This window comes from Onychomys torridus, chromosome 8, assembly GCF_903995425.1.
Source record: "Onychomys torridus chromosome 8, mOncTor1.1, whole genome shotgun sequence".
NCBI classification, from domain to species: domain Eukaryota; kingdom Metazoa; phylum Chordata; class Mammalia; order Rodentia; family Cricetidae; genus Onychomys; species Onychomys torridus.
The window spans coordinates 88561585-88574517 of record NC_050450.1 but is presented as its reverse complement, the minus strand read 5'-3'; the positions used below and the strand labels follow the sequence as shown (position 1 = coordinate 88574517).

The window sequence follows — 12933 nt, the reverse complement described above, 5'->3', positions numbered from 1 at the left end:
GAGTAGAAGATGATTTTGTTTGTGTGTATGTGTGCTTACAGTCAGCAAAAATCAAAAATTGCTTTATCTGACAAGTCCTTGTTCTGTGTTAAGGATAGAACTGCTCTTGAGTGGCTTTTTGCCTTTGAAACTCCACCTGAGTTGGGGGGTGGTGGACACTTTGACATAGTTGGCTGAGAATGTAGTAACAGTCCTCTAAAGCAGGTGGGCTGCTAAAACATGTCAGCAGTTAGCGCTAGCCTTCCTGGAGGCCTGACCATTGTATGGTTGGGCTCAGCTCAGCCTTACCGTTGGGCAGGTGGCAAATGTTTGCCGCCTTGCTTGCCACAAGCCAGAGCAATTCCTCTTCCTCTGAAAGCCTCATTTTCTGCCTTTTCTTCAACATTTGAGACACTTGGAAGGGTATTTTTGATTTTTTTAAAACGTGCAAAATAGGGGCTGGAGAGATGGCTCAGCGGTTAAGAGCACCGACTTGCTCTTCCAGAGGTCCTGAGTTCAATTCCCAGCAACCACACAGTGGCTCACAACCATCTGCAATGAGACCTGGTGCCCTCTTCTGGCCTGCAGGGACACATGCAGACAGAACACTGTGTACATCCTGATGGGCAACTCACACCTGTAATCCCAGCACTTCACAGGCTAAGATTGGAGGATAGCCAGTTCAGGGCCAGCTTGGGCTACATAGTAAGTTCCAATCCAGCTCAGGCTACAAAAGAAGACCTTGTCTCAAAAATATTACAAAAGAATGCAAGTCAATGTCAAGGTAGTTGTTTTTGTTTTTTTGAGACAGGGTTTCTCTGTAGTTTTGGAGCTTGTCCTGGACTAGCTCTGTAGACCAGGCTGGCCTCGAACTCACAGAGATCCACCTGCCTCTGCCTCCTGAGTGCTGGGATTACAGGCATGTGCCACCACCTCCCAGCTGGTACTTGTTTAATACGTTATGCACACAGGCCTAGAGATCATGTCAGAGTTTCTAATGAGTCAGATTTTGTTGTTTTTTGTTTGTTTGTTTGTTTTTTGAGACAGGGTTTCTCTGTGTAGCCCTGGCTGTCCTGGAACTCACTCTGTAGCCCAGGCTGGCCTCGAGGTCAAAGTTCTGCCTGCCTCTGCCTCCTGAGTGCTGGGATTAAAGGCATGTACCACCACCTGGCAATGAATATAAAATTATTTTACTTCAGGTTATCTGACACTTTGCCCTGTGAATTGTTTCTCTATATTCCTACTACCCCTCTGTCTGTAGGACATTGTGGGTGTTTGTTTGTTTTGTTTCATTGTTTGTTGTTTTTGTTTTAAGGTTTGTTTATTTATTTATTTTGTATACAGAAGAGAGCGCCAGATCTCATTACAGATGGTTGTGAGCCACCATGTGGTTGCTAGGAATTGAACTCAGGACCTCTGGAAGAGCAAGTCGGTGCTCTTAACCTCTGAGCCATCTCTCCAGCCCGTTTTGTTTTTTAAAGTCATAGATGAATATGTTTCAGAGGTGCCTAAGATGTCAAACCTCTTTTTGGCCAGCCACACTGGTATCAGTCTCCTTGCCCTGGCCTCCAAAGCTGATATGTGTAAAGATAGGCTGGTATGATTGATGGAAGTATCAACTGTCTCTCAGGTGTGTAGCAGATGTTGTGTCTGATAGATGGGGAAGACAGACTTAGTGCCATCTGGTCATAAGAACTTGTGGGACTGGAGAGGTGGCTCAGTAGTTAAGAGTACTGGTTGCTCTTCCAGAGGACCCAGGTTCAATTCCCAGCACCTAGATGGCAGCTCACAACTGTCTGTAACTCCAAGATCTGACACCCTCACACAGACATACATGCAGGCAAAACACCAATGCACATAAGATAAAAATAAATTATTTTTATAAAAAGACGACCACTTAGTTCTGTGGGAAACACTTTCAAAGTCCTGATACTCTGCCTTTCCCTTCAGTCCTCCCATTTTGGCCTAGGGATCCCTCTGCTCTTGTGCTACTGAAATGGAAGCAAGACTGTGTTGAGAATCCCTTCTTCTGTCTCACCTCTGCCTCTGAGATTGATTGAGCTTGGTGGAAGCATTCAGCAGCAGCTTCCACCCTGACCTTGATCCTCCTAGTGGCTCAACTAACCCCACTTGTAGCCTGGGGAGGAGCTGGCCCTGCATGTTGGTGGCACTGAAGATTTCAAAGCTCTTTCACAGCAGTTTTTCTCTTGTGTTTCAGTCCAAGGTAGTCAAGTAGGTGCCCTCACATGACCTTTCCTAGGCGGCCCAGCAGGTGGGCAGTGCTGTGTCACCAAGAGCTTTCTCCCCTAGCCACTGCCCGCTTCTAGCAGAGGACTGCTGGCTGGGTACACAATGCCATGAGGCTTCTTTGCCTTGAGGAACTGAAAGTTAATTCCTTTTTTAGATAAGGGCTTCTACTGTTGGATGAATCATCCTCTGGAAAGTGTGTATCTCTTGCATGAGCCATGCCTTCTCCCTAGAAGGTCCCACAGGCCATTGCTTTTTGTGTCTGAGTACTCTATTACCCTGTACTTCCTTCTCAGTTACATGGACACAGAGCAGTATGAAGAAGCTGTACGGGACTATGAAAAGGTGTATCAGACGGAGAAAACAAAAGGTATGAGAGCAAAGGGCCATCAGACTCGGGGAGCTTGGTCTCGTAGGTCCTATTTAAAATGTGGGATGATTTGATGTCATACTTAGGAGCTTATTTGATCACTAGCCTGGCAGTGGTCAACAGGGTTCCTGGCTTAGGCACCTGTGTTCTGGTTCTAGCTCCTCCCTTTCATTTTCACTTCCTCTGTCTTCAGAAGAAAGCACCAAAAAAGACCCTTTTGTGGTTACCAAGGCTTCTATCCACTGGGCAGCTGGGCTGGGACCCAGCAAGGGAAGTAGTTGGATCTGTCTGTTGATGCCACCTGTCTCCCCCAGAACACAAACAGCTCCTCAAGAATGCACAGCTGGAACTGAAGAAGAGCAAGAGGAAAGATTACTACAAGATCCTGGGAGTTGACAAGAATGCCTCTGAGGACGAGATCAAGAAAGCTTACCGGAAACGGGCCTTGATGCACCATCCAGGTGAGCTCTGCAGAAGGGTACAGCAAGAAGAACCACAGGGCAGGTGCATGGGCACCTAAGAGACTTGCTCTTCAGTGGGAAGAAAGGGGTGCTGAGCTCCCTATCCTCCCATTCCAAACTGGGACATAAACAGACTGTTTCCCTGTGACCCTGGTTTCACTGAATCCTCTAGATCGGCACAGTGGGGCCAGTGCCGAGGTTCAGAAGGAGGAGGAGAAGAAGTTCAAGGAAGTGGGAGAGGCCTTTACCATCCTCTCTGATCCCAAGAAAAAGACTCGTTATGACAGTGGACAGGACCTGGATGAGGAGGGCATGAACATGGGCGGTGAGTTGGTTTGGGCTCCTGGAATGAAGATAGTCCCTGTAAAACATCTTTTTTCCTAAAGCACCAGAAAAGGCCCTGTGGTGGTACCAAGGCTTCTGCCCTCTGGGCGGCTGAGCTGGGACCCTCCATAGGTGGAGTCTGTAAGTGGTCAGCCAGTGATGTGAGACAGCAGGCTGTGAAAAGCAAGATGAGCTAGGACAGGAGCCATCGGACTGCTGTGGAAGAAAGGAGCCCAGTGCTGGTTCCAGGAGTCAGGGTCTGCAGGTCTGCTGCCTTGAGCTTGCTGTCACTCGAGTGACAGAGTTGAGCCGTCTCAGAAACAGCCCCAGCGTTGGGGGGAAGGCAGCGTAGTGCAAATGACATTTCTAAGTAAGGAGACAGGAGGCGGAGCAGGCTGAGGCAGAGCAAGCTTTCAGAGGGAAAGCTTTGAAGGGGGTGGGGGAGAGGTGTGCTAACATCTAGGCTGAAACGATGGAAGTGATGCTCAGAATTCTACTGCGTCTGATTCCTCGGTCCCTTCTAATTTTCCCCCTTTTTGGTCCCTTCCATGCTTCTCACCAGATTTTGATGCAAACAACATCTTCAAGGCATTCTTCGGTGGCCCTGGGGGCTTCAGCTTTGAAGGTGGGTATCCCGGCTGCCCTTGAGAGCTACCAGGTGATAAGCCAACACTGACCCCTCACTCAGGCAGCTCCTGGGAAGTCTGAGTGGAGACAGCTGGATCCTTGGTCAACAGAACATGTGTGCACTCTAGTGTGGCTGAGGAAGCTCCTAGGCTTACCTTGCTTAGAATCCTTCTCAGTGCACTTGGCAGGGTCAGAGAAGCATCCAGCCTTGTCCACTGGAGCAAAGGTGTTCAGAAGCTACACACAAAATGCACCTCCAGCCCAGTGGTAGGGTGTACCTTGCATGCTGGCCCTTGCACTTATGGCTCAGACTATTTGGTACCCTTAGAGTCTCTGTGTTTGGATTAAGCTGCCCTTGAAGACTTCTGTTAACTATGGTTTTCCTAAGGAAATCCATGGAGCAACTAACAAGCCTTTCTTTTCCCTTTCAGCATCTGGCCCAGGGAATTTCTTCTTTCAGTTTGGCTAATGAAGGGCAACTACTCAGAACCCAGAAAATGCAGACTTGCTCAGTTTAACCATGAATGTGGACGGTTCACCTCCTCCATCATGTCCCCGTGTACTTAGAGCAGTTTCGTTTTCTCAGTTGGGTGCCCTGTGTCTGTATGAGTGGGTGAAGAAAAGGGAGCCAGCGCTGAGGACTGGGGAGGGGAGGGAAGCCAGGGGTAGACAGGGAGGCAGCTTGTGAATTTTTGTTGTATTGTTTAACTTTATTAAAAAAGAAAATAAAATGTTTTGACCATTTTTTTGGTCCTTAGCTTTGGTAGCTTCTCTGTACCTGAAGTTCATCCACGAGCACAGGTGCCTGGTGTGCATGTGCATGTGTGCGCGCTCTGCTTTTGTTTGGTTTAGATGGTCTGAGGCTGCCCTGGAGGGAAAGCTTCCTCCTGCCTCTGCTCTTCCCAGTGCTGGGATTACAATGTGAGCTACCACACTGTCGTGCTCATGTTGTTCTTACTGTCACTGTAGGCTTGAGGGACGTGGACATGAAAACAAAATTCTGCTCCTGACCTCCAGGCTCTTTTAAAGTTTGCTAGGCAACTCCAGAGCTCAGGCCATTTGCTGGCTCTAAAGGCTTGTGTTATTGGAAACTGCACTCTCTGCGAATACATGACTGGTCTCACTTCCTGCATAACATGAGGCAGAGTGGAGAAGGGACCTGTAGCCTGTCACACTGCCCAGTCAGGTTACTGTTCTGGGCAGACATGTGAGGCTTTGAGGCTAGCCTGCAGGTGCTGACAGTACAGACAGCCATGGAGAGAGTCCTTGAACCAGAGTGGCAGGATGGTCAGGCCGGGGCCCTGTGAGCCTGGGGGAGCTGTTGCAGGTCCTCTCTTATGTTTGAAGAACACTAACTTAAGGTGGCCTTCCCCAAAGACCCTGCAAAGCCCATGCTGGAAACTCTAGGCCTTGCTGAGAGATCTTTGGGCCAAGGACACCTGCATGTGGTCGCTTTAGCTGTCAGATAAAGGCTTTGTGCTCCAAGTTCCTGGCTCCCAGCCAACCCCCACCTTCTGCATGAGTCTGAAGCCAGCCTCTCCTTTCTGCTTCATGAAAGCCAACACTGTTCAGCTGCCCAGCCTCATCACAGCTGTGCCCAGGCAGCAGAAGGGAGACAGGACCGATGGCCCCAAGCTGTGGGACAAAGCTAGTCTTAATGTACCCAGCCCTGGCCCCCAGGGCATACTGAGCTGGACATAGAAGGCCACACAGCTGGGGTTAACATGATTTATTTCAGTACCAGTCTTAGAAGTTGCTGAGGTGGGCAAAACCAGGGTAGGAACATAAATCCCAGACTCTTGGGTGACAACCCGATTAGCACGGTCCTGTTAACTGAGCAAAGGCAGAGTGAGATGTTCCAGGAACCACACACACGATCTTGTTCAACTTCCCCAGAGCAGGAGATGGGGCACACTCTGGCCAGCTCAGGGCCCCCTCCATTGGCTCTTGGTACCCACCACCCTCCTTTAGAGGAGGCCCAGAGGCACCGTGGAGGCAGGATGGGCTGGGCAGAAAGCAAAGCTAGAGCTTCTCAGGCCATGTCTGTCTGACCTCAGTACCCGTCCACACAGCAGTGGCATGCTGCTGTGAAGGGTGGATGGCCAGTGGAAGGTCGGAGATGTGGCTTCTGGCAATTCCTTTCTCCCCTAGTGATCACACTCTTCACCTAGTCACAGTGTGAAGGAGGTGGCAGGGACTTAGGAATGACCAAAGGTGGGAGGTAAACCCCTTTACACACTAGTAAATAGCCCAGGCCTTCTCAGGCACTATAGTGATTAAAAAAGACTGGTACCCAGGGACTGCTCTCAAAGCTACCACTGTTTTCCTGTGGCAGTAGCACTGTCCTTAGCATGATGTGTGCAGCTCTGAGGTGTGCCCAGCTCTGGATGGGCATCAGGCAGGGGTCAGGAGAGGGTTAACCAGCTCCTGGACATGGGGCAGATGTGTCTCCAGGCCCAATAGCCCAGCCTTTTATCACCACTGGTCCAGGTTCCTGAATGGTGTCTTCCTCTACCCGTCTGCCTGTGTTGAGGGCTCGAGTGTTAAGGGCAGGAAGGGACTGGCAGTTACTTTACAGACTCTTAAAAAGTTACAGGTAAGTTAGCTTTGAGTAAAAAAAAAAATCACAAAAATCAAATGGAAGGCATGTTGCCCTGTCCACCCCTCTGCCTTCTAAAGAGCAGAAGGGGTAGAGTGGCGTGAACCCTCAGATGATGGTGCAAATCTGCATGGCACCCCCCTTCCGGCTGCCATGTACGGGCACAGGTTTGCCCTTCCCATAGTACCCCGTGAAGATGGCCTTGACCTCCATCTTCTTAGTCAAGCTCAGCATCCAGCGCCCTTTGCCCAGGGAAAAGAGCTTGCCCCGGGGGAGCTCACCCACCTCCTCACCTCGGCTGCCCCCCTTCTCCTGCTGCAAAATCTCTAAGAGGTCAAGGCCTGTCTGCACAGGCTGCACATCGGCAGCACAGCCAAGGGTGATGTGAGCTCGGCTCCCTGGGGGCAGGCTTTCAGAGGAAGATGGCTTGTCCACGTCACTCGGCCACAACAGCAGCTGCTGTTCATTCAACACCACCTGAGCCCCGGCCGTCTTGGGTGTCACAAAAAGGGCTGAGATGGACAGTTTGAAGGCCTTGCTGTAAGATCTCTTCACCACCTGGGGAGAGAAGGGAGGGCCACCCCCAGAGGAGACGGTGAGTGCGCCTGTGCAGGGGTCTTTTTAAAAGGCAGATCAAATAGACATAAGCCACTCAAGCTAATGTTGGGGAAAGGCTCTCAGGCACCAGACAGACACACATCCCACTTACCAGGCCCAAGGCGCTAACTGTGCTGCTAGCCTCTCTAGACCTTGGTTATTCGCTCGTGAGAGAGGGGTAACCCTAGAGCCTACCTCCGAGGAAACAGGATTAACAGAGTGGTGGTGAAGAGCCTGGATCAGCTACTACTGGTATTCACGGCTCACTCCACTCACTCAATGCACTGCAGTTTACACCTGCTTATACCTCTGGCCATACCTGATGGCGTGTGACAGGGGCTTGGTTAGCATTGCTAACTGGACCACAGAAGGGAGCAAGGGTCTATATTCAGCCACTCCACTGGACGAGGCTTTGAGAACACCTGGGTCCTAGGGAGAGGCTCAGCCAGTATAGAAGCATTAATGGTGGCTGGGAAGGCAATGGTGAAGGAGTTAGGAACTGAGCAACGTGCCTGGAGGGAAGGATGGCTGCATCTGGCTATGGGCTGTGTGCTGTCCGCTCAGGGTGTTTCACTATCCTGAGCCACTCACTCCTTCCCTCTGGAGCAAGACCAGGCCTCAGCAGAACCCAGGAATCTTAGCGTTTGGGACTCCGGGACTTAACATGGGTCCAAGAGGCCAGAGAAGGTGCCTGATGCTGCCTGGTATTCTCCGTGAGTCTACCTGAGGGAAAAGGCTCTTGAGCAGGTTCTGGGGGCAGATGGACCAGTAAGTCCCTAAGAGGGTGACACAAGAGCAGAGACTAAGCCACAGACAGGAGGCCACGCTTCTCCAGCCACTGTGTGATATCTCTGCCCCACGCCGCAGCTCCAGAAGATACTTGAACCCGCTCACCCTCCCCTCCTTCACCAGGATTTCCCTGGGGAGAACTCACATCCTGCTGGGCATATTCTTCTGCCCCAGTGGCCTTCCCGTAGTCACAGAATTTGGTTGTACAGTGCAGAACACCTGGGGGTCTCTTCCCAAAGTAGCTGACCAGCTCAAGCTTCTCCTTGGGTTCATCCCCAGAAATAACTGCAGAAGAGAACATCCAGTCATGGCAGTGAGGCTGTGAGCTGGGCCTACCAACACCTACCGCAGAAACTACAGGCCCTGAGGGGGAAACGGCTCCCATTGAGATGTTCTCAGGAAGCCCGCTGAGCTTCGCTCATTTGCCAGCTGGAGATGCAGCTGAGTTGGCAGAGTGCTGACCTGGTGTGCACATGGCCCTGGGTTGAGTCCCTAGCATTTGGGATAGTAGATGAGGGGGCCCAGGAGGGGGCATGCATAGGTTCAATGCTGGGCAGGGAACAATTTAAACTCTAACCATGCTGGTTTCACGGCATATAGATCTTTACATCTTTGAGTTCTAAGTCATATGTAATAGGGCTAGGCAATTCTAGCCAAAGGCCGGCAGCGGCGTCATACCTGCAAAGGGAAAGCAGGATGAGAAGGTGGTACAGGGGGAAATGGAACACATCTTGCCACTTACTAGCCACGTGGGACAGATGCGTGGTTGGCTGTTGCCAGTCCACTGCAAACACTGCCACAGTTCCAGGTGCCATACACCCACCCCACCCCACCCCACCCCCGTTCCTCAGGGCCTGAAATTACAGCAACCATTTCACCCAGGGGTATGCTTCCAGCGCCCTGCCGGCATGCTTGGGGGAGAGCATACCGAGAGCCTGGAACAGGAAGGGTCCTAACGGTGGGACAAGGGGCTGAGGACGAGAATGTCAAAGCCGATCCTCCAGACTCCAAGCTTTGTGGCTGTATTCAGTCTGGTTCCTCCCTATTTGTCCCCAAAGGCTAACCATCCCAGCGATCTTCTATTCCGAGTGTGCCTTATGAATCTCTGATGTCTCCTGCCACACCCGGAGCAGAAGCGCACTCTGCTGTTTGTGGTCAAAGCCAGTATCAGGCAGCAACCATGCCCAAGCCAGGACCACCAGCTCTGGCCAGACGCCCTGGCTCTAGGGGTTGCCCCTCACTCTGTACAGGAAGTGGGCTGGCTCCTCGCCAGCATCTTCCTTGTAGAAGGAGCCTCAGGAGCCCGGAAACAAGTTTTCTGAGAACTCACACGGGCATAGAGGACCTGCTGGCCTCTGAGTGATTTAACAACAGAATGAAGTTGTTTCAAGTTTGTAGACCAGCTAGAATCGAGAGACTAAAGAGAGTTTAAAGAGACCAGGCATGGTAAAGGGAAGGCAGGGGAGACTACATAGTGAGACTCTGTCTCAAAAAACAAAGACTCCGAAGGCATAGATGGGCTAGGGGATGACAGCCTGTGGGGCACTGCGGGAATAGGACCCTTGAGGAGCCTTCCCTCCTTACTCCAGCCAACAGCCCTTGCCAGGAGGGAACGCTGCTGGATCCTACCTAGGTACAGGTAGCAACTCATAGCCTCTCCGAGCATGTCCCTTGTGTAGAATGTTCTGGAAGGCATGAAGCTGAGTTCTCTAGCCCTGGGAATGCCATGGCAGCGCCACGGGGAGCCGAAGGCCCGAGAACCATCCCCAGGGAAGTCACCACAGGCTTGATCTTACTACTTTTTGTAGCTGAGGCATTTTATCTTTTGCTTGGGAAAAAAAAAAAAAAAAATGTTTTCTGCTGCTAAAAATGAGTTTGACAGCCTTGGGCCAGGGTCTCCCTCTAAGGTTACAGCACATAGCGACATTGCCTCTGCTGAGAATCACTTAGTTTTCCCACCTCCAGGACTCGGATGGTGGTCTACATCCAGGCTGGGAGAATGGTGCTGTGGCGGAGGGAGGTGCTATGGGTACCCTGCCATAGTACCGCCTGCTTCTATCACTAAAGCCTAGCCTTTGGCTGTGCCTGGAAGCCGCGCCTGTATCCTCCACCCCTCCAACCCCACCCTTGGATGCCTGGCCAGGCGGGCTCTCTGACACAGGCAAACAAGGATTTAGCTGTCCTGCTCCCTCCCCAGAGCCACCTACAGTGTCGAAGCTCCTTCTTGAAAGCCTTGTGATTTCCCAGCTCTTCCAGAAAGACCTGGCCAGCTTTGCGGAGGGTCTCAGAACTCTTTTTGGTCAGGAACCAGCCAAAGTAGAGTGGCAGGAAGTCCTTCTCCAAGCCGGGCTTCAGCTTCTTCAGGTCCTCGGCTGACAGCTGCCACTGGTTCTTCTCCTTGAGCTGGGCACAGTCCAGTCGCCATGTTGTCTTGGGCTCCACCAGCACCACCTGGTACTGGTACTGATCGGCCATTTCAAAGAGCTGATCCAGCCGCTCCCGCTCGTGGTTGGTGTCATCAAGCACCAGAACCCTGATGTCCCGGCGGCAGTAGGCGGCCAGGTCCTCGTCCAGCCTCTTGTACTCCTCGGAGAAGTCTGCTCGAGAGCCAGGGTTGATCTTGTAAGCGTCGGCAGATACCATCTTGGTGCCATTGTGGTATTTATCCACGATGTGCCGAGCCAGCGTGGACTTGCCGCTGCCTGGCAGGCCACGCAGGATGAACAGCGTCTTGCACTCATGCAGCGTGGCCACCGTGTCCTCATCCTGGAGGAAGGGAAACTGCAGCTCGGGCTTGTCCTTGGCTCCAGAGGATGACATTTTTTTGAAGATCTTGGGCAGGAAGGTGTGGCTCTTTCGGGAAAAGCTTGTGTTCTGTGCAAGGAGGGAAGAGATGTCAGTCCACGAGCACCAAACCCTAGTCTTTGGCCTACTTCTCCCAGCGGAGGACCGGCTGCTAGCTCAGGAATCCCCAGGTCTAACTTAAAGCACCCTTGGGTGACGGGTGCTCTCCTCAGCAGGGAGTGGTGACTTTTTTTCTCCCAGTAGGTCCTTCAGAATCTTCAACAGCAGGGCTGTGGTGGGTAGAGGGAGCCTCGGTGACACCACCTAACCTCTTATTCTCCTGGCTCCGAGGATCACTCTCTGCTGCCCTTCAGTGGCGGTGCATGCAAGGGAAGTGAGTGCCTGTTGCTCCCTGTCAGCCCCAACTTATATATTCTTGGCACCTCTTAAGGACGTCCTATTTGTAGGCCTGAGGCGCTATGTATGGGCAAAGCCACAGCTGCCCTGGCTCTCTGGGTGTGCAGAGGAGGGTGACCCAAAGACCGCCTCCCTCCACCTAACAATGGCATCAACAGATAATACTCTCTTGTCTGGGTGTGGGGGGACAATGGTCCCACAGAGGGCTGGTGGGGGGCAGGGCAGGAGAGCATTGGACAAAGGGCCTCATTCAGAGCCGCCTCCTCCTCTGCCCTCTCATTCCCCCCTCCATGGTCTGTAGGACTAGGCGGCACAGGGCACCTGTATTCAGGGATTTCTGCCCCCTACTTTGCTGCGTGTTAGCAGTACCTCTCTAACAAAAGCAACAAGTAATGGCAACTGTCACCCACACTGGCTTCCGCCTTTGGTGTGCACGCAGAGAATTTAGCCGGCTTCTGGCTTCTTTATGGCCTTGGGCAGGAGCGGTGGTTGGGAACCCACTCCTAGCGCGAGCTCCAAAACACCCCTAAGCTCTGGTGCTGCCCCGGGCCCAGACCCACCACTTGCCAGCTGGTGTCCCCAGGAAGCATCAACTTCATCTTTCAGGCTACGGGATTTCCTTCTCCAGCGGTTTTGAGACACACACACACACCCCAAAACAAAAACAAAAACCTTCCCCGCTCCCCTTGCCCTTGAGCTGCCTTGGAGGGCCCAGAGGTTGGACTTCAACTCCAGAACCTGGCGCCCCCATTTGCAAGCCACTTCTGCCCAAGCATTCCCAAGACTCTCGCGTTCTGTTAGTCTCTCTCCCGCCCGGCCTCCACGCGTGCGCTGCGCTCACCATGATGAGTGGGCGCACCGCCGTCACCGCCTTTGCGGGCACTGTCTCCGGGACCGCCCGCCTGCGCGAGGGACACGGGCGTCTTGGGGTGTCAGGACCACACGCGGGGCGCTTTTCATAGCCCGGGGGCGGGGCGCGCGGACGGGGCGGGATCAGGCCGGGCCTCTGCGCACGCGCTCCCGGGAAATCGAAACCAGGGTGCTGTGAAGCAGCGGTCTGAGCCTGGGTTGAGCGCAAAGGCACACCTGGCCTCTCTATGGCCGAAGTTGAAGATTAACTTTTTTTTTTCTCTGACACAGGGACTCACTATGTAGCCCTGGCACTCACTCTGTAGCCCAGGCTGGCCTGGTACTCACAGAGATCCGCCTGGCTCTGCCTCCTGAGTGCCAGGATTAAAGATGTGGGCCACTTCTCGAGGAGAAAAATGTAACTCTTAAAACAGGAAGCAATTGCCTCTCCCGAGTCCCCAGGCAGGTTAGGAGGAAATGAGTGAGGTATTGCCATTTGCATGTGGCAAAGTCAGATCTCTTAGAATTTTGTAACAGGCCCCTAGACCTTAACACAACTGAAACCATGATGGAAGTACCATTCAGGCCATGAAACCAGGCAGCTAGGCAGCACCACCTGTCCAAACAAAAACAAAGACCCAATCCATCAAAGTCCATAGCTCTGGAAAAGCCCCTAAATGAACTGACCTTGCTTTTTTGGTGTCTGTAGTTCTGCTACTGGCTGAGGTGGGGTTTTTTTTCTGCTTAGAAGTCCACCCTGAGAAAAGCTTAGGGCGTGGTTTCTGTGTACCCCCATACCACCCTGAGCCCAGTACCCTCCACGTAGTACGGCCTGGGGGAAGTGAGCCAATGATGGAGAAGCAAGTAGAAACACTTCTTCAGGGCTTTCT

At 52.4% G+C, this 12933-nt stretch overlaps 2 protein-coding genes across 3 annotated transcripts in view; one reads left to right on the top strand and one right to left on the bottom strand.

Moving 5' to 3' along the window:
• The window catches only part of Dnajc7 (DnaJ heat shock protein family (Hsp40) member C7), a 37575-nt gene extending 32828 nt beyond the window's left edge, over positions 1-4747 (top strand). The window contains exons 10-14 of the mRNA XM_036194589.1: positions 2523-2596; positions 2911-3057; positions 3230-3382; positions 3944-4006; positions 4440-4747. Coding sequence (XP_036050482.1) covers positions 2523-2596; positions 2911-3057; positions 3230-3382; positions 3944-4006; positions 4440-4477 — 475 coding nt within the window. The 3' untranslated portion in view covers positions 4478-4747. The remainder of the gene's footprint in view (positions 1-2522; positions 2597-2910; positions 3058-3229; positions 3383-3943; positions 4007-4439) is intronic.
• A 975-nt stretch (positions 4748-5722) lies between these two features.
• LOC118588334 (2',3'-cyclic nucleotide 3' phosphodiesterase) lies at positions 5723-12138 on the bottom strand. 2 transcript variants are annotated; one of them, XM_036194590.1, is made up of 4 exons: positions 12036-12138; positions 10201-10867; positions 8139-8278; positions 5723-7165 (listed from the first exon to the last, which is right to left on the bottom strand). In XM_036194590.1, exons 1-4 carry the CDS (start codon positions 12036-12038, stop codon positions 6716-6718), a joined length of 1260 nt encoding a protein of 419 aa, XP_036050483.1. In that variant the 5' UTR covers positions 12039-12138; the 3' UTR covers positions 5723-6715. The 2 variants fall into 2 exon arrangements, with proteins under 2 accessions (XP_036050483.1, XP_036050485.1); XM_036194592.1 differs by lacking the exon at positions 12036-12138 and adding an exon at positions 11107-11264.
• Between the last annotated feature and the right edge of the window lie 795 nt (positions 12139-12933).